General features: G+C 61.7%; 3 protein-coding genes across 4 annotated transcripts; all 3 read right to left on the bottom strand.

The window, feature by feature from the left end:
* Positions 1-2,773: 2,773 nt before the first annotated feature.
* Positions 2,774-8,110, bottom strand: CHRNG (cholinergic receptor nicotinic gamma subunit). Its single transcript, XM_042042373.1, is given in 14 exon segments — positions 2,774-3,049; positions 3,127-3,260; positions 3,363-3,567; positions 3,798-3,912; positions 4,180-4,294; positions 4,584-4,787; positions 5,546-5,643; positions 5,889-6,044; positions 6,140-6,249; positions 6,461-6,505; positions 6,609-6,748; positions 7,144-7,201; positions 7,203-7,334; positions 7,336-8,110. Coding segments are annotated over 14 exon segments (1,737 nt in total). The 5' UTR covers positions 7,393-8,110; the 3' UTR covers positions 2,774-2,881.
* Positions 8,111-8,200: 90 nt separating this feature from the next.
* CHRND (cholinergic receptor nicotinic delta subunit) lies at positions 8,201-12,858 on the bottom strand. The gene is made up of 12 exons (XM_042042375.1): positions 12,190-12,858; positions 11,363-11,508; positions 11,143-11,187; positions 10,943-11,052; positions 10,672-10,827; positions 10,350-10,465; positions 9,903-10,103; positions 9,441-9,552; positions 9,204-9,318; positions 8,817-9,018; positions 8,559-8,677; positions 8,201-8,474 (listed from the first exon to the last, which is right to left on the bottom strand). Exons 1-12 carry the CDS (start codon positions 12,239-12,241, stop codon positions 8,292-8,294), a joined length of 1,557 nt encoding a protein of 518 aa, XP_041898309.1. The 5' UTR covers positions 12,242-12,858; the 3' UTR covers positions 8,201-8,291.
* A 97-nt stretch (positions 12,859-12,955) lies between these two features.
* PRSS56 (serine protease 56) lies at positions 12,956-19,827 on the bottom strand. 2 transcript variants are annotated; one of them, XM_042042371.1, is made up of 17 exons: positions 19,626-19,827; positions 18,688-18,849; positions 17,925-18,122; positions 17,360-17,413; positions 16,854-17,043; positions 16,647-16,755; positions 16,407-16,566; positions 16,127-16,269; positions 15,831-15,990; positions 15,558-15,746; positions 15,304-15,465; positions 15,092-15,155; positions 14,714-14,882; positions 14,151-14,304; positions 13,953-14,042; positions 13,593-13,699; positions 12,956-13,464 (listed from the first exon to the last, which is right to left on the bottom strand). In XM_042042371.1, exons 1-17 carry the CDS (start codon positions 19,768-19,770, stop codon positions 13,291-13,293), a joined length of 2,430 nt encoding a protein of 809 aa, XP_041898305.1. In that variant the 5' UTR covers positions 19,771-19,827; the 3' UTR covers positions 12,956-13,290. The 2 variants fall into 2 exon arrangements, with proteins under 2 accessions (XP_041898305.1, XP_041898306.1); XM_042042372.1 differs by lacking the exon at positions 19,626-19,827 and having other exon boundaries at positions 17,925-18,006; positions 18,688-18,768.
* Positions 19,828-21,683: the final 1,856 nt, after the last annotated feature.

Genomic DNA, 21,683 nt, shown 5'->3' with positions numbered 1-21,683 from the left:
TTTTGCAGATGACATCACTTAGGGCTTCAGTCCTGTTGTTGTGCCCAGCTGTGCGTCATGTCCACCTCTGTTATTTCGTGTACTCGCCCACTTCTCGCCTCTGATGCCCCTTGTCGAAGCTGATGCTGATGAGTGTAGGCTTGCTATTAAATCTGAAAATGCTGCGGTCCTGCTGTGCTCTCCCTCAAATACGCTTTGCGAGTGAGCTGTGGAAGAGCCCTTCCTGGGGAGGCTGTTCCTCTCCTCCCACTGCCCCTGTGGTTGAGATTTGGAGGAACTCAGCAGAGGTTCCTCTTGCTCAGCCTTGAGGAGAGTGAGCTGGCTGGGTGTTGAGTTTGTCCTCTTTAAGACTACTTCTCCTGAGGTCAGGAGAAAAGGAGTGTTTGATCAGTGCTGAGCACCAGGTGCCTTCTATGGCCTGGAGAGGGATGGAGCCGGACTGATTTTTGAGCTGGATTTTTGTCTTGTGGTCTGCTGTGTCCTACTAATGAGAATGGTGAAAACACAGGCATGAGGTTGTTTGGGAAGGGAAGGAGCTTCTGTTGTGCTCTAGAAAAGGGTTTCAGATCCTCTTCATTCAGGAAGGAAGCCTGTAGCCATGGGAGCCCCAAATCTGTGGTGAGTCAAGACCTTTCCTGCTCTCCTTATCCCAAAGGCTTTGAACACCCTCGAACTTCTTTAACTCCCTGCAAAGTGGCTTATAGGGAAAGTGGAAGAGCTTTGAACCCCTTTGAGCCCTGGAGCCCAAAGAAGAGCATTCCCTTGGGCTCTTCTTTCCCAAGGGGATGCTGAGCTGTGCTGGGCTCATGGGCCCTGGGTGTGTCTTGCTACAGCTGGTCAAGCGGGGGCTGATGGCTCTTCCCAGCCCACAGAGAGAAAGGAGTTCTCTCTGTGGAGGGGAGCATTTGGAGGATGATGTCACCTTGTCTTAGTGCTTCTTGATGGAGTGTGGGCACATGAGGCTGATACTGGGCTGGGGAGGCTTTTCCTCTCTTACTGCACTCCCCCTGTAACCCTCAGAGGGTGACCTGCAAGGTGTTCCCACACCAGATCCTGCAAAGTGCATCTGCTGCCCAAGAGCTGTGACATCCCAGCTCTTGCTTTTGTTCCTGTCTCTGGAATGATAAACCACAGAGATGTCCTGAGGGCTGGTAAAACCACTACTTGGAGCTTGTGGAGAGAGTGGTCTTGGTCATGTGCTCCTGGCAGGCTGGAAGAGCTGATCTGTTTCCACTTGTGCTGTATGGACACGCTGGAGCCTGAGCTCACTGGAAGAAGCAGCACCCCTGCAGTGGTAAGAAGTAGGTGACAGTACCAGGCCCTGGAGACTGGCAGCAGGGCAATAGGGAGCCAATAATCAGTGGAAAATGGCCAGACAAAGACAGACCAGAGCTCATTAATTATGCATCTTCTTGGGGACAGAGAGTCTGGGGGCTGTGGACATACCTCGTGCTCTGGTTTGGGCAGCTTATGGCAGCTCCTGGCTCTCACGGGGCTGGGGACACTGGGCCAGGAGGGTCTGTCCCTTCAGCCACTGAGAGGACATGGCTGTGGCAGGACAGGCCACAGAGTACTGTATAGTGCCGTCACTTACCAGCAAGACTGGGGCCAGGAGTACAGTGCCCCAGGACCTGGTCATCTCACCTAGGTCATGGCCATGGGAGGTGACCCAGGCAGGGGGCAGGAGTCAGCCAAGGTCCTCTGAGCACCTCTGCCTGCACTGGTGAGCACCATCCCCACCTCCTTCAAGGTGCCAGCTGGGAGCTTGGTATTCACCTGGTGTTGGTGCTGTGGGCACTACATATCTCGTAGGGATAGGGCAGGAAAAGCCACCTTGCAGAGAGCAGGGGCAGACTGGCACAGCCCTGAGTGGTTCTGGGCCGTGACCAGGCTGCAGACATTCAAGAAGTGATGTCTCAGCTGCTGTTGTGTTTTCCTCCCTCCTCCATCCATGCCCACAGTGCCCTCACCTCTGGCAGGCAGTGCCAGGGGCAGCTGTGGGCAGTAACCAACTGGTTTTCTCCCAGCACCAGCAGAGGCAGCCGGTGCTGGGACTGTGAGGCTGATGCACGTGCTGGAGCCAGACACAGGTGGCATGAGCTGGATCACAGAGAAGCAGATACCGCTTGCCACCGTTCCCAGGCTGACCTCTCTCATCTCCCCTGCCAGCAGGGACAAAGCCAGGGGCCCCAGAGGTCACTGAGGGGCACAGGGGGATGCAGCATTGCTGGGATGGGGGGAAGGGGCTGTGCTTGACAGAGATGATCCCATAGGGCAAGGAAGGCTGGTGGGGGAGGGAGTCCTGCTGATGCTCGCAGCAGGAGGGATGCCAAAGGGCACGCATCCCTGAGGGTGTTTGGGTGCCTGGTGGCCCAGAGTCTTTCCACCTCAAGCTGCTGGCTAGGGATCAAGGACAGCACTTTAGCTGTCTCCATGAGCCATAGTCAGGGCATAAATGGAGGAAAGAAGTAGCTGCCACTAATCCCATCCATTGTTGGCCCAGAATGGGTGGCTGTAGCTATGATTCCTGCCCCACTGCCATGACAGGGATGACAGTGTTCTCATTTATCCTGGGCTGGAATTTGTAAATTTGCAGTGGGGTGATGTGGCTCTTGCTGCCAGCACCGCTGCATGGCCCGTTAGATGTCTGACACTGCTCCAGTTTCCCCGAGTCTCATCTCACAGGACTGTGCAGCTTAGAGGTGTGTGGCCAGCCTGCACGGGGTGCACATCAAGCCTCTGAGGCGGGTGGGCATGGAGCAGAGATGCCATGGAGGCTTGCAAGACATGGAGGCTTTATTTCCACTTTCAGCACAGCATGAGCACCCCATGTTTCCCCTTCCCCCATCTCCACCACTGGGCTAGTGGGCACCTGTGAGCATCACTGTGGCAGGTACTGCTTGGGGTCCCCAGGAAAGGGCAGGGCGGGTGCCTGGTTGAAGTGTGCCACGAGGAAGATTCCAATGGTGCCACACACAAAGAGAGAGGCCATGATGAAGAAGCAGACACGGTCGATCACCTGTCCCACCATCATCCACTCTTCGCTCTCCTGCCAGCGGCACAAGAAGGGTGAGGGCTGCCCCCAGTGGCCCCATGCAGATCCCTCTCCACCCAGCCCTGACTCACGCTGCTGAAGTCATTCTGCTCCCGCGTGGCATTGGCGATGTAGTTGCAGGCATCCACGCAGGCGCGGATCTCAGGCCCTGCCTCCTCCAGGCTCTGGCAGAAGTCCTGGGTACTGCCACTCTCCAGACCACGTCCTATGAGCAACAGAGCCAGCAGAGCGGGCACCAGCAAGCGCTCAGCCACCTGGCACAAAGCCCAACTTCACAGGGAGGTGCCAACCCCCCAGGGTCACTCACCAATCTTCTCCAGCACGGTTTTCATCAGCCCATCTCTTTCCTTTTGCTTCTCAAAGAGCAGCTCGGTCCGGGCTTTCCAGAGCATGTACTCATCAGCTTTCACCATGAGCCCCAGGGAGCTGCGTCTGCGGATGGCTTGCGGTGGCCCCGGGGTCTCCTCTGGCATGGCCATGCCCACGTAGTGGGGCAGGAGGTGCAGGAACACCTGGGCACAGTGTAACTAGCATGGTGCTATTGGGATGTTGGCACCTGCTGCTCCCCAGAGTTGAGAGTGCCTTGGTGGCATTGGGAACATCTGGGGCCTTCTCTTTGTGCCAGGACTTTCACTCAGATGAAGGCATGCCTGCCACCTTGCTCTGCAAGGGACACGGCCTTGATCCCCAAATACCCATCCCATTCCCCCTGTATAAAGGGTAGGGGGATGATAGCAGGTACCTGGCGCACTCTCTGGGACATGGAGTGAGTGTTGGGCGTTCTCAGGGAGACGTTGAGGACAATGACAGCATTCACCACAATCACCACTGTCACCACCATGAGGAAGGTCAGGTATCTGGGGAGGGGGCACAGAGCCTCAGTGGGGCTGCTGGGTCACAAGCTATGATCTTGCAAGATCCTTCTCAGTGCCCTCGTGGGCTGGAAGCTGGTGACGGACAGTGAAACATGGGCAAGTGGCAGCCCTGTGTCAGCCCCATCTGGGCCGAGGGTTATTTCTGTACTCGGGTCCTGTCCCTGGGCACTGGCTGCTCTACAGCACCTGAAACCCTGCTGGAACAGTGTGACAAGAGGGTTGGCACCCTGGTCCCAGTGTGTCACTTACTTTCCAATGAGAGGCACAGCCTGGGAGGTCTCAGGCACCTTCTGGGCAATGAGGAAGAGGAAGACAGTCTGGGCCAGGAGAACATTGATGGAGACAGTGCATTTCTGCCCACCCGCTGCCAAGGAGGGGGAAAGGCAGAGTTTGGCACAGGGCAGTGCTGTGGGCATTGCCCTCCTAAGGCAAAAAAACCCCCACCCGAAAGCGGAATTAGACAAGTCCTGCCTTGAGGCTTTAACTATGGGATACCTAGAAATTTACACACTCCCCCCCATTCAAATACCACAGGAGTGGGTGAGAGATGATAGTGATGGTCCCCAAGCACGGAGGGGACGAGGAGCCCTTCCTGGAGCGTTGCTGTCCCCTTGCACATTCCCATGCCCGCAGTGGGCATGGTCCCAGTGTACCTTTAGCAGGCAGGAAGTAGACGAGCACGGCCATGGCAGAGATGAGGACACAAGGCACAATGATGTTGATGATGTAGAAGAGCGGCTTGCGCTGGATGATGAGGTAGAAGATGACCTGCTGGTACTGGATGTCATCTGGGGTGAAGTGCTCCGAGTTGATGATCTTCCGAGCAGGGCGGTGCTTGATGGCCCATTCACCATTCTCTACATTGTGATGGTGCCAGGTGAGTCCTGCTGTCCCCACGGGGGCACTGGGGCTCCAGCTTCCCAGTCCAGGGAGGAAGGGGAGGACTGGTGATTGGCATGGGCCCCACAGGGCACCCAGGCTGTGTACAGTGCTAGAGACTGTCGTGAGGGAGCTGAGCACTGTGGAACATGCCATGGTGCCTGGCAAAAATACCCCAAAAAGAAGTTGGATGGGGCAGCTGGGCACATACGGGGCACCTTGAACTCCTTGGGGGCTCCCAGGGCTACAGGGGGGTCCCCCCATCTCCCCATTTCCATGGTGCCACAGAGGGAAGCCAAGCATGACACTGGGTGACAGCGCACTGCTCTCCCCTGCTCTCCATGGGAGCAATAGATTTTTTCCCAGTCAAGATCGCAACTCAGGCCGGTAATGAAAAAATAAATCTCGCTGCCCGAAAAGCATTTTGTTCCTTCAATATGCAATTAAAATGTGATGGAAAATGTCATTGTTTGGCCATGACAGCTACGTTCCCAGCATCAATCAAGCTTGCAGGAGCAGTGCTCTCCGGGAGCAGCTGCCAGACTGCGAGAGCCCGGAGCCGGGGGGGGTTAGAAAAACAAATCTCTCCCACACTCCCGCTTCCACTAATAACTTAAGTGCCCATGTAATGGTGGGAGCTGCTAATAGTCCCTGCAGCCCTGCTTTTGGCAGCCACCAGTGTAGCAGCAGACCTGTTGGATGTCCCCTTGTGCCATGGGTGTGGCTGCAGTGTTACCTGTGAAAGCCTCCGGGTCAATGGAGATCCACTCCACGGTCTGGCCTTCCTCCGCTGTCAGCAGCAGGTTGATTTCATTGGCACTGTACGTCTGGGACCTGGGGAGGGATGAGGTGGTGGCACACGCTGGCATGCACCAGGCTGGATGGGCAAAGGGTGCCAATGTGGCACCAGGTCATGCTGGCCACCTCCAGCTCTGCTTTGGGGTGCTTGGCTTGCCCATGGTGCCTCCTGACAAGTGGCAGGGGACAGGTAGGTGTCACTTATCTGCCCAGGGGCAAAGGTGGGCATGCCATGCTAATCCCTGTGTCCCAGAAGGAGCTGCCATGGTGCCCATGCTCACTGGAAGACCATGGTGCAGTTCTGCCAGTCGAAGGGGAAGTAGGTGACGTGGATGACACAGACGCTGCGGTAGATGGCAGGGGGCAGCCAGTAGATGCTGCCATCAGGGGACACCAGCACATTGGTGTAGAGGGTGATTTCAAATGTCCCGTCAATGCTGGGGGGGAAAGGATGGGCTCAGCCCCAAACTATGCCTGGGCAGGCAGCTGCCAGCCCTATGTGGGGACATGTCCCCATTGCCCTGTCACCTACTTATTCTCCAGGACAATGTCGGGCAGCCAGACCATGGTGGAGGGCACCCGCAGCAGCTGGATGTTGTCGTATTTCTCAGGGTCCCAGCGCAGGCGATAATCAGACCATTGCTGGGAGAAGGAGAAAAAAGGAGGAGGGGTCACGGAGCTCCCCAAGATGAAGGAGATTGTGGACTGCCTGTGCTATGCTGCCCACAAAATGGGCTCATTTTGGGGTGCCCACAAAAGAGGGTGCAGGTTACAGTGCCAGCCCCCCATGGGGTGCCACACTGATATGCAAACATAGCCGGGTGTGATGCTGCCTAGAGGGGAGGGGTCTCACCATCTCGATCCAGACGTTGGTGGTGAGGGTCTCCTCCCGTTCATTCTGCCAGGGAAGGAAGGAGGGAGATGGCTTTAGTGCCCTGCCTTCTGCCCCATGTGTGAGGGCAAATTCTGTTCCACTGAGGGTACCTGGGGGGGTCTCTCACCAGGGAGATGAGGTTGGTGAGGGTGAGCTTGAGGGAGACATCGATGATCTCATCCCCCCGCAGGGCCGGGCGCAGTTGCCGATTGTAGTTGGACATGAGATCCTGGAGCAGCTTCTCCTCCTGGTTCCTGCAGCCCACACCTGGGAAGGCACACGGGATGGGGACGCGCCGGGAGGAAGACAGTGAGGTCACTGATGCCCCCAAGACCGGATACGCTGAGGGGGGAGGCACAGGGGTGTATGCATGGGGAGGGGATGCCCAGGCGTGCGTTCCTGCGGGTGTGTGTGCTCTGCTCCATGATCCTGACAGTCCCGTCTGTGCCCCCCGTGCCAGCAGCGGGTGTGTCCCCACCATGCCCTCACCAAGCTCACCCGGGGAGCTCTCCAGGGCAGGACCCGGAGGCAGTGGACTGCCAGCACAGGGACAGCCCGCTGAGGCGGTGCCGGCGCTGTACTCCCAGGGGTGACAAACCCGCGAGTGCAAAGGTGGGGGGAGCAGGTGCCCCCCAGGCCTCTCCTGGGCGGGCAGATCTTACCTGCCAGCGTGCAGAGGACGAGGAGGAGGCCGTGGCCACGCATGGCGGTGCCGTGGGGCGCAAGGGCTGGGGCTCCGCTCGGCCGCCGGCGCCGACGTGTTCTGGGCCCGGCGCCCGCTGGGACAGGACAGCTGTCCCCTGCCACCGTCAGCTGTTCCCAACAGCCACGGGGACACGGGAGGGACGGGTGGCCACCCACTTCCCCCGCTGGTGGGGTGATGCCAGTTTGCTGGGAAGCTCCTCTGGCATTTTGTGCTGGAGGGGTTGGAATTGGGGCGAGGGGCAAAATGAACTCCGTGCCGTGGGTTCCCCATGTCTCGCACAAAGGGATGCATCCCCTTGCAGTGTGCAGGCACCCACAAGTTATGGGAAAGGGGTGCCCCCCTGCCAGCACATCTTGTCCCTGGCATGGCAGTGGCTACCCGCAGAATATAGGGTGGGGAAGGGGCAGGCAAGCCCCACTACATCAGCCTGGGGAATTATGCCCTTCCCGGGGGTTCAGATCCTTCTGGCCCCTGTGTAGGAGGGTCACGGGGAGGGGAGGTGGGGGTGTGGTGAGATTCCTGGCTCAGTGGAGAGGATGTGACAGCTGTCCTGGGCCACTGCTGGTGGGGGGACGTCAGCTGTGTCCCCTGAAACCAGAGCCCTGGCATCCCGCTGCTGAGCTGGGGAAGGAGACGCCTCTGGGCCCCCAGCCTTGCACTGTGGGATGGGGTGTGCTGGGGGGACACTGTGGGTCCGGCTGTGGGACCATGGTGGCAGTGGGGAAATGTGGGCACTGATGGCATCTCTGCCAACTGCAGTGGGTCTGCAGGGGATGGTGCCATGCTGGGGGGGCCAACTCCTATCCCAGCCCATCCTGCCACAAGTGCCCAGCCCACAGGGGTAGCAGGGCCGGTACCACCACATCCCCTCTGAGAATCACCCCTTCCAGCCACAGCTGGGGTCAGCCACACTCAGGACACCCAACAACACCCATTCCCTTGGTGGACATCACCCTCCCCAGGGCTCAGGCTGGGCATTGTGCCCAGTGGGACACACCAAGGGCAGCCACCAGTTCAGTGCCCCATGGCAAGAAGTACCCAGCTTTATTTTCCCAAACCAAGACAGGTGGGGGAGAGGCTGGCACATGGGATCCCCACACGCCCCTAGATGAAGCGCTTGTTCTCCTCTCGGTAGTCATAGGGGTCTCCGGCAAAGGGCAGTGGCGGCGGGTGGTTGTAGATGCCCATGAGGAAGATCCAGAGGGTGCCCACCACCAGCATGGGGGTGATGAGGAAGAAGCACAGGCGGTCCAGGGTCCGGGCCACACGTTTCCAGTTGTCTATCTCCTGTGGAGAGAGCCGGGAGCCAGGCAGTGTGGGGGCACAGTGGGCACAGGGAGCCCCCCTGCCCTCCAGTGCCCATGGCCCCACCTCATTGTAGCTGTTTTCATCCCTCATGTGCTTGACAATGTAGTTGGCATTGTCAATGACGGGTTTGATGTGCTCGTAGGGCTGCTCCTCGCCTGAATCCATGCCCGGCGGTGCCAAACCTGGGGACAAGGGGGGACAGTGAGATGGGCTCTGAAGGGCTGCCAACCCTGGAGACCCCAATGCCACCACCCTTCCCTGTGTCCCTGTGGAGGGGCTGTGGACCCTTCCCTGTGTCCCTGTGGAGGGGCTGTGGCTCACGGGCAGGGGTGACGCGGCTGGTGAGCCCGTGCCGCTCCGACTGCTTCTCAAACATGAGCTCGCTGCGGGACTTGACACTGAAGTATTCCTCCGCCTTGGCGATGTAGCCAGCTGAGCTGCAGCGCCGGATGCACGGGGCACCCACCGGGCTCTCGGATGGCTGTGTCATGCCCAGCAGCCGGGGCAGGCTCTCCAGGAAGACCTGGGACACAAGAGAGGGTGTCATGTCCCTTGGCTACCTCCCCAGTGTGTTGCTACCTTGTCCCCACTTTCTTCCCACAAACTTCATGTGGCACAGATGCAATGCCAGGGCTGTGCTGTCCCATGCCCATGCAGTGCGACCCTTGTACCCACCAGTGCACCCACCCCAGCCCACACCCTGCTCACCTCTTTGACCCAGTCAGACATGACGTGGGTGCTGGGGGTGCGGAAGTGGAAGTTGAGGACCACAACGGAGATGATCACCACGGCCGTCACCAGAAGCATGATAAAAAGCAGATACCTGGTAGGGAGTATGGTCTTGGAGCTGGCATTGCCACAGGGGCTGGGTGCAGGCAGAGCTGCCGTCTGGCACCAAGGGACTCCACAATGTCCCCACTGCACCCAGCGGTGCCCAGGACTCACTTGCCAATGAGGGGGATGGCGTGGGAAGTGGCAGGCAGGCGCTGGGATATCAGCAGAAGGAAGACAGACTGGGCCAGAAGCACTGAGATTACCAGGGTCATCTTCTCACCACCTGGAGAACAGGTGAGCTCAGGGCAAACCTTGCCCCAGGTACCTTTACCAGAGCCCCCAGTGCCAGGGTTGCCCTTTCAGTGTCCCATGATACAGTGCCCCATATAGGGGTTTTCTGTTATGGCAGTACCCTGGGGTCATGCATGGGATATCCTGTGCCCAAGTGCACCTCTGCCAGGATGCCTGGCTGGGGTGATGGTGTCCTACATGGGGATATTCCAGTTACAGGATGTCCTCATGCTGGGCATTGGGGTGTTGCAGCGCCCCAGGACCTGGTGCAGGTGCGGGACATGGAGGTGCCCCATGGATGTGACTCCCATTCCTGGCACACATGCCACAGGGCTCACTCACTGTCAGCGGGCAGGTAGAAGACAAGGATGACCATGAAGGCAATGAGGATGCAGGGTGTGACGATGTTGATGATGTAGAAGAGTGGCTTGCGCTTGATGATGAGGTAGAAGGTGATGTCCTGGTGCTCGCTGGTGTCCAGGGGAATGTCAGGGTAGATGTTCTTGCGGGCTGGGCGATGGATGATTTCCCATTCCCCATTCTCTGCCAGGGCACAGGAGACAGCACACAGCATGGGGGATACCTGCCATGACCATCCTCACCAGGTCCACTAGCACCAGTCTTCCCCCCAGGGTGTGGATAGCATTCCAAGGTGGAATGAGTGCCAGGATGCCAAAGCCCCAGGTAGTGGAATTTCTCCATGGCAGTGTGCCCCAACTCCAGAGTGCCCCCCTGCCCTTTACAGAGTGTCCCACTGCCACGGGACATGGCAGAGAGCACCAGCATTACCTGTGAAGCCTTCGGGGTCAATGATGATCCACTCCACTGGGTAAGACTTCTCTGTGTCTGGGTCAGTGTCCGTCTTCAAGTGCATGTTGATCTCCAGGGCACTGTATGCCAGCGACCTGGACCACAGGGGGACAGGCAGTGAGGGGCTGCTGGGTACTCACCACCCAACCCACCCTGACCTCCAGCATGATGGGCTTAGTCCACCAATTCACCTACAGAGCCCCACCTTGCTGCACCTGAACAGCAAGGGAGGCACTGGCAGCACCAGGCACTCGAGGGGACGACGTGCCCACCCTGCTGCCCTGACCCAGCCACACAGCACCTGAATCTGAGGGAGCAGTTCTGCCAGTCGAAGGGGAAGAAGTTGACGTTGATGAGGCAGGTGCTGCGGAAGATGGCGGGTGGCAGCCAGTAGACGTAGCCTGTGTGGTAGATGAGGACGTTGCAGTAGTAGGCGACCTCAAAGAGCCCGTCATTGCTGTGCCGGGAGGGAGACAAGGTGATGGCAGGGCTCAGAAGGGGCCAGGGGAGTCCTGAACATGTGCTGGGAGCAGTTCAGAAGGTTTGGGAGGGGAAATGGAAACACAGCTCACTTGTTCTCCAGGACTATCTCAGGCAGCCACAGCATGTCTGGCGGCAGGCGGAGCACCTCTATGTCCCCAAACTCAGACTTGTTCCACTGCAGGCGGTAATCGGTCCAGCCCTGGAGGGGAGGACCCTCAGGTCACCCCCTCACCATGCTGGGCCACCCCGTGGTGGCAAAACTGATGCTGTGACACCTGTCCCTACTCACGTGCTCGAGCCATACGTTGGTGGTGAGCGTCTCGTCCACCTCTTTCTGCAACAGCAATGTGGGGCAGTGAGATGCCAGGGTGTGTCCCCAGCCCAGGACCCCCAACCCTCACCAGCCAGGGTTGGGACAGCAGCCTCAGGGCTTGCCCCACACAACCAGCCCTGGGGGTGAGGCATGGCTGGGGGGTACCCCACAGTGGGGCCTGCCCACTGGGGCTCACCAGTGAGATGAGGTTGGAGAGGGTGAGGGCCAGGTAGACATCCACAACCTCATCAGTGGAGACCACAGGGCGCAGTTCTTTGTCATAGCCCTTCTCATTGAACAGGTGGTGGATGAGCCGCTCCTCGTGGTTCACACAGAGTCCACCTGGGGGGTGTGGGGTGAGGCAAACCAGGGGACTCAGGGGTTACTGGGCCAGTGCCACCCCCTAGGGATGCTTGGCAAGGGCAGGGTGGTATAAGAATAGAGGGGAGAGGAACAAGCCAGGACACTGCATGTCAGTGCTGCACAGGAGAACAGACGTGGACATGCAGGAATGACAGACACATGGTCACACGTGGTCACACATGGTCATGGGACAAGAACGTGGGCACGGACACAGAGGGACACACAGATACAAACCCAGCACAGAGAGGGACGCAGACATGAGACATTTGGGTACAGACATGGTGAAACCGTGCACATAGGTGGCTGTACACACAGAACACACATGGACTCGTGGACATGGACCTGGTGTGTGCAGGGACACGTTGTCATAGATTTGGCACAGACAGGCACTTACAGGGACACACGGATACAATGACACTGCACTGACAGCACATAGCCCAGGCAGGGACATGGCTCTGGATGGCACAGCCAGGAAAGAAGCACAAGGGACATGCAGTGAACAGACTCTGCCAGGAAATACCCCCAGCCCTGGGGACCCTCGTGTCCAGTTTGGACCCTGCCACCATCCTCCCCCACCAACCCCATTGAGGGGGCCCATAACCCCATGGGCACCCCATGCAGCAGAGCAACAGGGCACCCCATGACCCAGACCCTGCTCACCCGACAGCATCAGTGTCCCAAGCAGGGCCAGCTGCTGCAGCAGGTTCCCCATGCGGTGCCTGCGGTGCCCTCACGCCGTGCCAGGCCCTGGCTGCTTCCCCGCCTGGCCTGGCTGAACGGATGTCCGGCTGCCGGAGGGAGTGGGAGATGGATGGTGCCAGGTGCTGAGGGGGAAGGGTACCGGCACCAGAGAGCTGCTCCAACCCCTCTCTTCCGGCACCCCCACGTGCAGGGAAGGGGAGATGGGCAGGCACAGCTGCCCTTGCCGGCCCCACAGGTGCCAGCCCATCATGCTGAGGCTGGGCACCCCAGCACAGGCACTGCTGGGCATGGGAAAGAGTTGTCCCTTTTCTGCTGTTCAGCAGTCGCTGTGATGCTGCTCAGAGTGGCAGGGTCCCCATGGCAGGGTCCCCAGGGTACCCACTGATGTTCAAGCACAGGGGTGGCACCCACCACTGACCACAGACCCAGGGCGTGCTCGGCCCCTGCATTGGGAGGTTTCATGTGGGTCTCTGATGGGGTGTCACCGGGGTGAGCACCAGTGCTGTGCTGTGGGTGCAGGAGGGGTCTGACCCCTGAGGAGGGGGCTAGGGAGTCTGTGCCAGGGTGGGCACAGCAGGAACCAAGGCTGGAGGTATCACTTCTGAGTACGGGGGGGATGGGAAGGGGGATGCAATGGGATGTCATAGCTCCCCTGAAAAGTCCCACCACTGTCACCCACTTTGCCAGCACTGTGTGGCACAGCACTCGCTTCACATTTGCCAGCTACTGGAAAATATAACCCTTCTTTATTGAAAAATAAACCTTTTCTGTACAAATAAATAACAGCTCAGGTGCCTCTGGGGTGAGAGTGCGCTTGCCAAGGTGGGGGTCCCAGGGGAAAGGAGGACTGTGATTCCTGGCTGAGATGCTTCAAGTACCCAGCAGGGCCTCATTGCTCTGGGGGAGTAAGGAAGTGCTGGTGGGAAGAGAGACTGAGGTACAACTGGGGACAAAAGGGTGGAAGAGCCTGAGACAGGGAGTGGAGTGTGTTTGAAGGACATACGAGACACCTGCCCCCGTGCCCTCTCCCCATGCTGGCACGCTGCCCCAGGGGCACCATTAGGTTTTCAGTGCTTCGAGTGCCAGAGCTACGAGGCCGGGCATGCTGCGGGCCAGTGAGTCACTCTCCAGCCCCACGAGGCCCGTGAAGGACGTGGGGCGGCCCCCTACAATGGCCCGAACCTGCGCCCGGTACAGTCCCTTGGTGTTTTTGGAGCCCAAGTCCACCAGGATCTGTGGGGAGACGACAGCACCGTGAGTCCCAGGGGAGGCATGGGCAGAGTGGGACAGTGGCGGGCTGGGGGATGGCACTGCCTGGCTGCCAGGGCGTGTGGCTCGGAGCGGCCAGATGGGGCACTCACCTCCTGGAAGGTCATGGCCAGGTCTGCCTCGGGCACCCGCAGCACCCAGGCGTACAGCTCCCGCACCGCGCCCACCCGCACCGCCGACTCGTTGAGGCCAGGGCAGGCTGCAACCCCGGGGGCGGGCAGGAGAGACATGGAGGGGATATCAGGGATCAATCGTGGGGGCACCGTGCTGCTGCCCACCGCAGGGAGGAGCACCCTTGCTCTGGGGACACCAGGGGGGCATGGGCAGAGGGGGGAATACAGCAAACGACTGTCCCACTGAAATGGGACAGCCCTGGGAAAAGGGTGCAAGGCTGGGCTTGTCACCGTCCCCACAGTGATGCATGGCACCCCATAGGGTCTGTGGGAGCATACCTCTGCCTGCGCCTGCCTCCTCCTCCTCTTCCTCCTCCACTCTGGGCAGCTCCGTGGGCACCAGTTCACGTTTCTCCCTCGGTGCAGACCCTGACATCGAGAGAGGTGTAAAACTCCCAGTGGGCACTGCCCGGGCACAGAGCCGGACAGTGGGTGGACACCCTGCTGCCCCATTGTCCCCAGTCCCTCCAGGCTCACGGGGTTCACGGCTTGGCATGGGGGTCCTTGTCAGCTCTCCAGATGCCCATTGTGGCTCCATGGCTTCCAGGGTGGTGCCAAGGTCCAACTCTGCCTGCAGCTGGGTGAGGAAGGCTCGTCCCTGTCCCACCATCTCCTCCACCACATCCTCACCCTGCCAAAGGGAAGAGGGGGACAGGATGGGTGATGGGGCACGCACAGGGCACCCGTGGGCACAGCTGTGTGCATGGTGGCAGAGTGCAGGGCATGGGTGTGCTGGTGTCAGACAGGGCATTGGTGACATGAAACTGCTTTGTGGCTGTGTTGGGTCAGATCCTAAGCTGCAGGGTCAGACTCATGGCTGGCTCTGCACTGGCTGGACTCGGGTGCACAGGTTTCAGGTGGGGAGGGTAAGATGTCCCCTCCGTGGTGGCAAAGTGACCGATGCCACTTCTGTGGCTGCACAGAGGACAATGGACCCAAGGGATGTCAGGAGGGGACACAGAGGAACTGAAGGGGTTTGGTCCCTGGCAGCACAGTCACAAGAGGATAGGGGGTCCCCCAGCCTGTCCCTCCCCACATACCTGCAGGAAGAGCTGCGTCTCCCCGGGGAGCTGCTCCCTGTCCTGTGTTGGCTGCCAGGACAGGGGGCTGCCCCCTGCCATGGTCCTCAGAGCCTCCACCCAGTCCTGCAACTGGGGTCCCACTGCCCCAAAGAGCTCTGCAAAGGGGGGCAGCTGCCTGTCCCCCCACCTGGAAGCACAATGGGGCGAGCTCAGAGGGAGTGGGCAGTACCACACTCTGCACCCTACCTGGGCATGCCGGGGGGGTGCTCTGGTTGCAGCAGGAACAGGACCCCAATGCTTCAGGCTGTTCCCAAAATGGCATGCCAGTGCCCACCAGCATCTCGACCACCTCCCCAACCCCTTTAGCCCCTCATCCCGTGGCCCACCATGCCTCACCTGCTGGGGGGTCTGTGGGGTCCTACTGCTGTAGGGCTGGAGTGGCCCCCTGCCACAGCCAGGCCTGCGGGGACAAGAAAAGGGCAGGAGAGACAAGGAATAGAGGAGCCCCATTGGGAAGCCAGACCAGGCTGCTGGTTCTCCTACCACCAGCATGGGAGAGACTGATGGGACCCCAAATGAGCATGGGGCAGTCCAGCCTGGGAGAGTACCTGGGGCATCTCTGCGGACACGAGGAGGGAAAAAGTGCCCGTAGATCTTGCCCAGGAGCTGGGGCAGAGTGCGGGTGAGGAAGGAAAAATCAAACTGGTTTCGGATGAAGTCCCCAGCCCGGTGCAGGAGATCCACCAAGGTCTGGGCGTAGGAGTGCAGCTCTGTGGGCACACAGGGAGAGACATGGCCCTGGCCCCACGCCAGAAATGGGGTCCCTCCCCACACCCTAGCCCTGGCATGACCCCCAGCTCACCACATCGTCTCGTCCTGGCATGGCAGGTCTCCTCAGCCAGGCGGGCACAGGTGGCCCGGCCCTGAGATGCCCGGCAGGACCCGGCGTAGAAGGCACAGAGACGGGCACGCTCAGGGGACTGCTGCTCAGGGGGCAGCTGTGCCAAAGCCAGCAGGTCGAAGCAGCTCGGTTCTCGGCTGCCAGGGGCAGCTGTGAGGGAACCAGTGCTGCCATGAGTGCTGAAACCCCCCTGGGCATCTCTGTCCCCCCTGCGGTGCAGCCAGTGACACTCACGGTCCATCTGGAGACTCAGCCAGTCCGTGAAGGCAGTGACGCGGGTGTAGACTCCTGGCTTGCCCCGCTCACCGCAGCCATCACCCCACGAGGTGATACCGTAGAGGACAAAGTGGTGCGAAGTGGGGTCCTGGCACGCCAGCGGGCCCCCTGAGTCACCCTGCAGGGGAAATGCCTGTGCATTGGGCTAGGCTGGGACCCCAGCCATGCTGACGGGCTGTGGTACGTGCCCGGCACTGTGTGCCATGAGGGATTTTTGAAGTGGGGCGCTGACAGTCCCAAAGTCATGGTGTTACCTGGCAGGAGTCAATGCCTCCAGACAAATACCCAGCACAGAACATGGCACTGGTGAGCAGGTCCTTGCCCAGGGCACCCCGGCACGTCTCCTGGCTGAGCAGGGGCACCTGCGCCTCCATCACCACGTCAGCTGCTGGTCCCTCTGCCAAGCAAGGCACCCGTTACCGGGTCCCCTGTGCCCGGACATCTCCCTCTTCCGCACCCCTCTGCCTTGCCTCGTTGCGCTGGGGCAGGGCACCAGAGAGGGCAAAGAGGGGAACACCCCACGGTGTCTCTTACCTTCGTAGAGGGAGCCCCAGCCTGCGATGTAGCAGGGGGTGCCGGGGCTGGGCTCCGCGGAGCCGCTCGGAAGGCACACGGGGCTGACGGTGGGTGACGGGGCCAGCGGCACTGCCAGCTCCAGCAGCGCCAGGTCCCCGTGAAACGTCTTGGGGTTAAACTGGAAGGAGATGTGGGGGTGTCAGTGGGGGTCCCTGGGGCATGTGCAGGGAGGCGAGGGTGGTGCCCACGTCCACCGACCTTAGGGTGAGGCAGGATGCGCCGGACAGGCACTGCCCGCTTGCCCGCTCCCGGCTTGCCCAGCTCGTGGTCGCCCACCACCACTGTCCACGCCAGCTCGTTCCGGTTCCTGGCGGGGTGGGCGCAGCCAGTTACACGGGTGACGGTACCACCCCGTGCCCCCCTCTGCAAGGACATCATCCCCGCACTGCCGTGCCCCCACCGTACCCGCCAAAGCAGTGTGCCGCCGTGAGGACCCAGGAGCGCCCCACCAGCACCCCTCCGCACATCAACTCCCCGTGCAGCCGCACCGACACCAGCCAGGGCCAGGCGCCCCGCGGGGCCACGCTGCCGCCCATGATGCGTCCTCGAGGGGCCGTGGCGTTGACTTGTGGGCCCCCGCGGCGCCCACAGCTCCCTGGGGGACAAAGTCGGGGTGAGGGGACGTCCTGCAGGCCGGCTGCTGGGACAACCCGTCTCCCAGGTGGGCACGGGTGGCCGGGGATGGCCGTGGCAGGTGGAGGGGGTGGCGGGAGACGAGGCGCGTCGGGCGCGCGCTGTCAAGCCTCATCGTGCTCACGGAGGCGAGCGGGCGGAGGGCCGGGGGCACCCCGCAGCCCGGCAGCTGCCGACGCTAACCTCTGCCCCGCGGCCCAGCAGGCAGCCGGGGGCCAGGGGCGCCCGCCGGCGTGGTGGGGGGGTGGCGTGGGCACGGTGGGGTCGCCCCGGCTCACCTGGCGTTGCCGCCTCCGTTGCTGCGTCAGGACCCGGGGCTGCAGCCACCATCTCTGCAGGGACAGGCTGTCATGGTATGTGGGGACACTCCCTCCCGATGTCACCACCACAGTCCTATTGTCCTCAAATCGCCCCAGTTCCATTCGGTGCCTCCGGACCCCCATCATCCCGAACAAACACCCCTGTACCACCTCAGGGAGTGCTCGTCACCCCCAGTGACTCAGTGTCCCCAATCTCCCCTTGCCCACTTCTCCCACCTCAGGGTTGTCCATCACCCCTCAATGTCCCAGCCCAGCCCAATCTGCTCATCGCTCCAAATGCCTCCATCCCCCAAATCTCCAATTCTCTTCCCAGATCCCTCCGTCTCTCCCAACCTTCCATCCCACCAGAGATCCTTCATCACTCTATCATACCCCCACCTCCACCATCTCCCCACTCCATCTCAGCACCCTCTGTCACCCCAACATCCCATATCCCTTCCAAGCGTCCCCTGGGGATACCCCATTAGTTATTGTAGGGTCTCCCATCTCTGGGAGGAGCTGGGGGGTGTGGGTGCCCACTCACGGCACTCCTGGAGGCGGTGGCGGCAGAGCTGGGCGCTGAGTGGGGTGCAGGTGTGCAGGGCCCCCTCAGGTGGGCACAGGCGCTGGTAGGGGGCACAGGCCTGGCTCAGTGCCCAGTTGCGCTGGGGCAGCTCAGGCAGTGCCTGGGCATCCAGCAGGGCCTGGCAGCTGGGGGGCACGGTGGGGGGCATGGCTGGTGCTGCAAAGACAGCAGGGCTGTGGGCATCACTGTGTCCTCCCTGTGCTCCTCTGCCCGGCCACCCCAGACTGTGCTTTGGGGTAGGTGGGAAGGGGGCATGATAGGCTGTGGAGTCAGCATGTTTTGATAGGGTCTTCTGGGGTGAATATCTGAAAAGCTCACAAGGGATCAGGTGACATTTTGGATAGGGCTCCAGGTGATTGGGTAAGATCTAGATAAGGTGGGAACTGCTTGAGCAGGGTCTCTAGCAGTTAGGGATATATTTCAGGAGTCTGGGCACTATTTTGGTAAAAGTCTGTAGGTTAAGCTTGTGTGTATGAGTACGGTTTGGGTAGGAGCTTGGGCTGTCATTTTGATAGGATTTATGGGGGATGAGGTGGTGCTTCCGTAGGAATCCAAATAAGTGTTTGGGTAGTTTTCAGGCATGGGTGCAGGTTTTGCTAGGGTCTGCTGGGCGTGGGATGGTGTTTGGATAGGACCCCTGGGCTGTGTTTGGCTGGGGATCCTGGGGTCTGTTTGGGTAGGCTCTCCTGGGGGGAGTGGAGGTAATGGGGTTGTGACTCACGTGGGCAGTGGCTGGTGATGTTGGCGCAGGGTGGGAAGAGGCAGGGGGCACAGAGCCCGCAGGCGCCCCGCTGCCGCTGCTGCTCAGACAGTGCCCGCTCCAGTGCCAGCAATGCGCTCCTCAGTGCCGCCTCCAGCACCAGCGTCCCCCGGCTTGACAGTGCTGATGGATACACACGGGGTGCTCAGACCCCCAGAGCTCCCACCACTGCCCCCCACCACAGCCATGGGGTGCCCCCAGCCTGCCTGGTACCTGTGCCCTGATATCTCCATGGTGGGTGTCAGGCTGGGCATGGCCTGTCACCCACTGACATTGCCTAGAGTGACAGCCACCAGTGGCACCTCCCTTCTGGAGCTGGCACATGGACATCTGGATGTTTGCCCAGGTCTGTGTGTACCCATTGTACATGGAGACAGGGTGTGAGCCCAGGCAGGTGTGTCCACATGTGTACCCTTGTGCACACCTGTGAGTGCACACTTGTGTGTACCAGGGTCCATGTGCCCACATCTTCATGTCCCTGCGTGTGCCCATGTGTGTGCAGTCCTGTGCCTGCCCTATGTGTTCATCCCCCCGTGTGCCCCTACCTGTGACCACCTGTACCCATGCAGAGCCACCTTCCTGCTGGCGATGCCCTGGCAGAGTGTCCCCTGAGACTGGCACAGGTAGTAGGGCAAGAGGGAGTGCTGGTGGGCCGCAGGGCATGAACCACAGCACTCCCTGTATCCCCCGTGTCCCCCAGTGCCACTTGCAGCAGTTGACACCCAGTCCAGGCAGCGCAGGCATGCCCCAGGTTCTGGGGGGCTTTGACAGGGACCTGGCCATCCTGCTTGTGCTGCCTCCCTACCTGAGAGTGAACCCAAGGGTCCTGTCTCCTGCAGCCACCCCATCTGCAGCCAAACTCTCCCGCAAAGACGCCCCCGCCCCTGTGCCCCACTGACCTTGCAGGATGCTGGCCGGCATGGGGTACAGCCCCTGGCCCAGGGGAGCTCCCCCCACCAGCTGCAGCAGCGGCAGCAAAAGCACGGGTGGGACCAGGCGGATCCCGAGAAGAGCGCCCCGTGTCCTCTTCCCTCTTCGCTCCATCCCCGGGCGGGCAAAGGGGGGCAGGCGGGGGGAGCCCCCGAAATGCCCGAGGCAGGCGAGGAGGGATGGATATATACGGTGCCCCCCGGGCAGTGGGAGGAGAGAGGGGCCGGGGGAGCACAAACAGGCGAGTTCATTAATGTCGCGCCAAGATGCCAGCTCGGGGCGGGGGGCGCGGGGGGGGCGCAGCCGGGGCCTCAATGCCGCCTTTGTTCGACGGGGCCTCCGGGCGGGCAGCATCAGACGGGCGCTGCGCTCCGGCGCTGCCCGCGGCCCTTGATCATTTTCACGCCAAGGCCCGGCCGCGCCACCCTCCCTCCTGCGGGCCCCGGGCGGGTGGGAACGCACCGGCGGCTGCGGGCGCGGGGGGCCCGGGCTGGGCGTGGGAGCCCCGCCGGCGGTTTCAAAGGCGGGCAGCGGGCCGGGAGCGGCCGGGCGGACAAGGCGGGGGAAGGGGAGGCGGGGGGTGTCCGGGGCGGGTGGTCCCCGCTCTCTGTGCCAGCCCAACCCTGGCTGAACGGGTCGCCCCGCGCGAGGGCACTGCACCCCCGCACTGATGAGCACCGGCTGCCCCCGGGGATCCCCCTCCGTACCTCTAGTATCCCCTGTCCTGCCTGGGGTGCGGGAAGGAGGACGTGACCCGGGGAGGACACGTGGGACCGTGTCCTTCTTGCTTGTTGTCTTCCTCAGCCCCGGGCCCAGGTTGGGGGAAGCTTTGGCCCCAGGGATGGGGGTGGGCTACTCTCACTAGCCCAGCTGGACAGTCTGCTCCGTGCCTGCCGCTCGGGTGGTCATTGGCACCACATTTTAGGATGCCACCGTCCTGCCCCCATTGCCACCCTCCTTTGCCCACTGGCCGAGCCTCAGCTCTTTTGGTGAAAGAGTGCAGCTGCCCCTCCATCACCCCTTCGGGGTGCAGCAGACGCCTGTGCTCCCACCTCTGTCCCTGTAAAAGGGACTGGGTTTTTTGGGTCCCATGTCCATTTGTGGGGTGCCCATCTTTGTTAGGGCCCCGGTCCAGACCTCTGTCCTTGCTAGGGGCAGGGAGTACCTGTGTCCTCATGTCCACTGGGGAACACGGGGTGCCCATGCTCAAATCTCTGTACTCCGTGGGGGGCACCCACGCCCCGCTCTCTGTCCCCATTAAGTGCAGGAGGTGCCCGTGTCCCCATCCCCATTTCGAGTCCGGGGTGTGCTCGTCCCCATTAGGGGCAGGAGCGGCTCCGTGCCCGCGCTCCCCGCGGTCCTCCCGGCCGCGATGGTGCCAGCGGGGCGCGGACAATGCCGCTTCAGTGGCACATCAAAGGCGCGGGCTGCCCGCGGCTGGCACGGCGACAGGCCTGCCGCAGATGAAAGCCCCGGCCCCGCGGGCTCCCACCTCGGCCGAGGGGGCACGCTGTGCCTCCGCCCCACGGGAGACGGCGGGGACGAGTCGGGTGGCACAGCACCACGGCACACGGGGGAGCGGCCTCGCGCCCAGCCCCGGTGTCCCCGCACGGATCCCCCCACCCGTGACGCGTGGGGGTCCAACCGCTCTGCTGACCGCAACCGGCACCCACGCGGGTGCTTGAGGCCGGAGTGGTGTTCGCCCCCGGCCGCACCGTGCCCCCCGCTCCCGGCCCCGGTGCCGGTGCCAACCCCATTAACCTAATTGGCGAGGCGCTCGGCCGCCCCGGGCGGGCGGCGGCAGTGGGACCCCGGGGCCCGGGCAGATCCCAGCCCCGGCGGCGGGCAGGGGGGCACGGTGCCCCCGGGGCCCCGATTGTCCGGTAATTGGCGCGGGCAGCCGACCCCGGCCGGCAGTGCCGCGGGGCGGGGGAGCGGGCATTGGCGGGGGCTGTACCGGAGTTCCCGGGGATGCCCGGGCCGCGGGGCTGCCTGGGTCGGTATCAGGGTGTTGGCCGCTGGAGGGT

The sequence above is a fragment of the Corvus kubaryi genome, unplaced genomic scaffold (genome assembly GCF_017639235.1).
Source record: "Corvus kubaryi isolate FWS band 111438036 unplaced genomic scaffold, C.kubaryi_AGA036_p1.0 37397, whole genome shotgun sequence".
Taxonomy (NCBI): Eukaryota; Metazoa; Chordata; class Aves; order Passeriformes; family Corvidae; genus Corvus; species Corvus kubaryi.
Note: the sequence above shows the minus strand (reverse complement) of the source record. Positions and strands in the feature narration are given on the sequence as shown.

Coding starts and splice junctions, on each gene's coding strand:
- PRSS56 (XM_042042371.1), bottom strand. CDS start 19,770: ATGGAGCGAAGAGGGAAGAGGACACGGGGCGCTCTTCTCGGGATCCGC. Junction 17,414..17,924: donor CCACCGCCTCCAGGAGTGCC/GTGAGTGGGCAC, acceptor CTGTCCCTGCAG/AGATGGTGGCTGCAGCCCCG. Junction 16,756..16,853: donor GCGGCACACTGCTTTGGCGG/GTACGGTGGGGG, acceptor CCACCCCGCCAG/GAACCGGAACGAGCTGGCGT.
- CHRND (XM_042042375.1), bottom strand. CDS start 12,241: ATGGGGAACCTGCTGCAGCAGCTGGCCCTGCTTGGGACACTGATGCTG. Junction 10,104..10,349: donor TGACCCCGAAGGCTTCACAG/GTAATGCTGGTG, acceptor GTGCCCTGGCAG/AGAATGGGGAATGGGAAATC. Junction 9,553..9,902: donor CTTCTACCTGCCCGCTGACA/GTGAGTGAGCCC, acceptor CCTGTTCTCCAG/GTGGTGAGAAGATGACCCTG.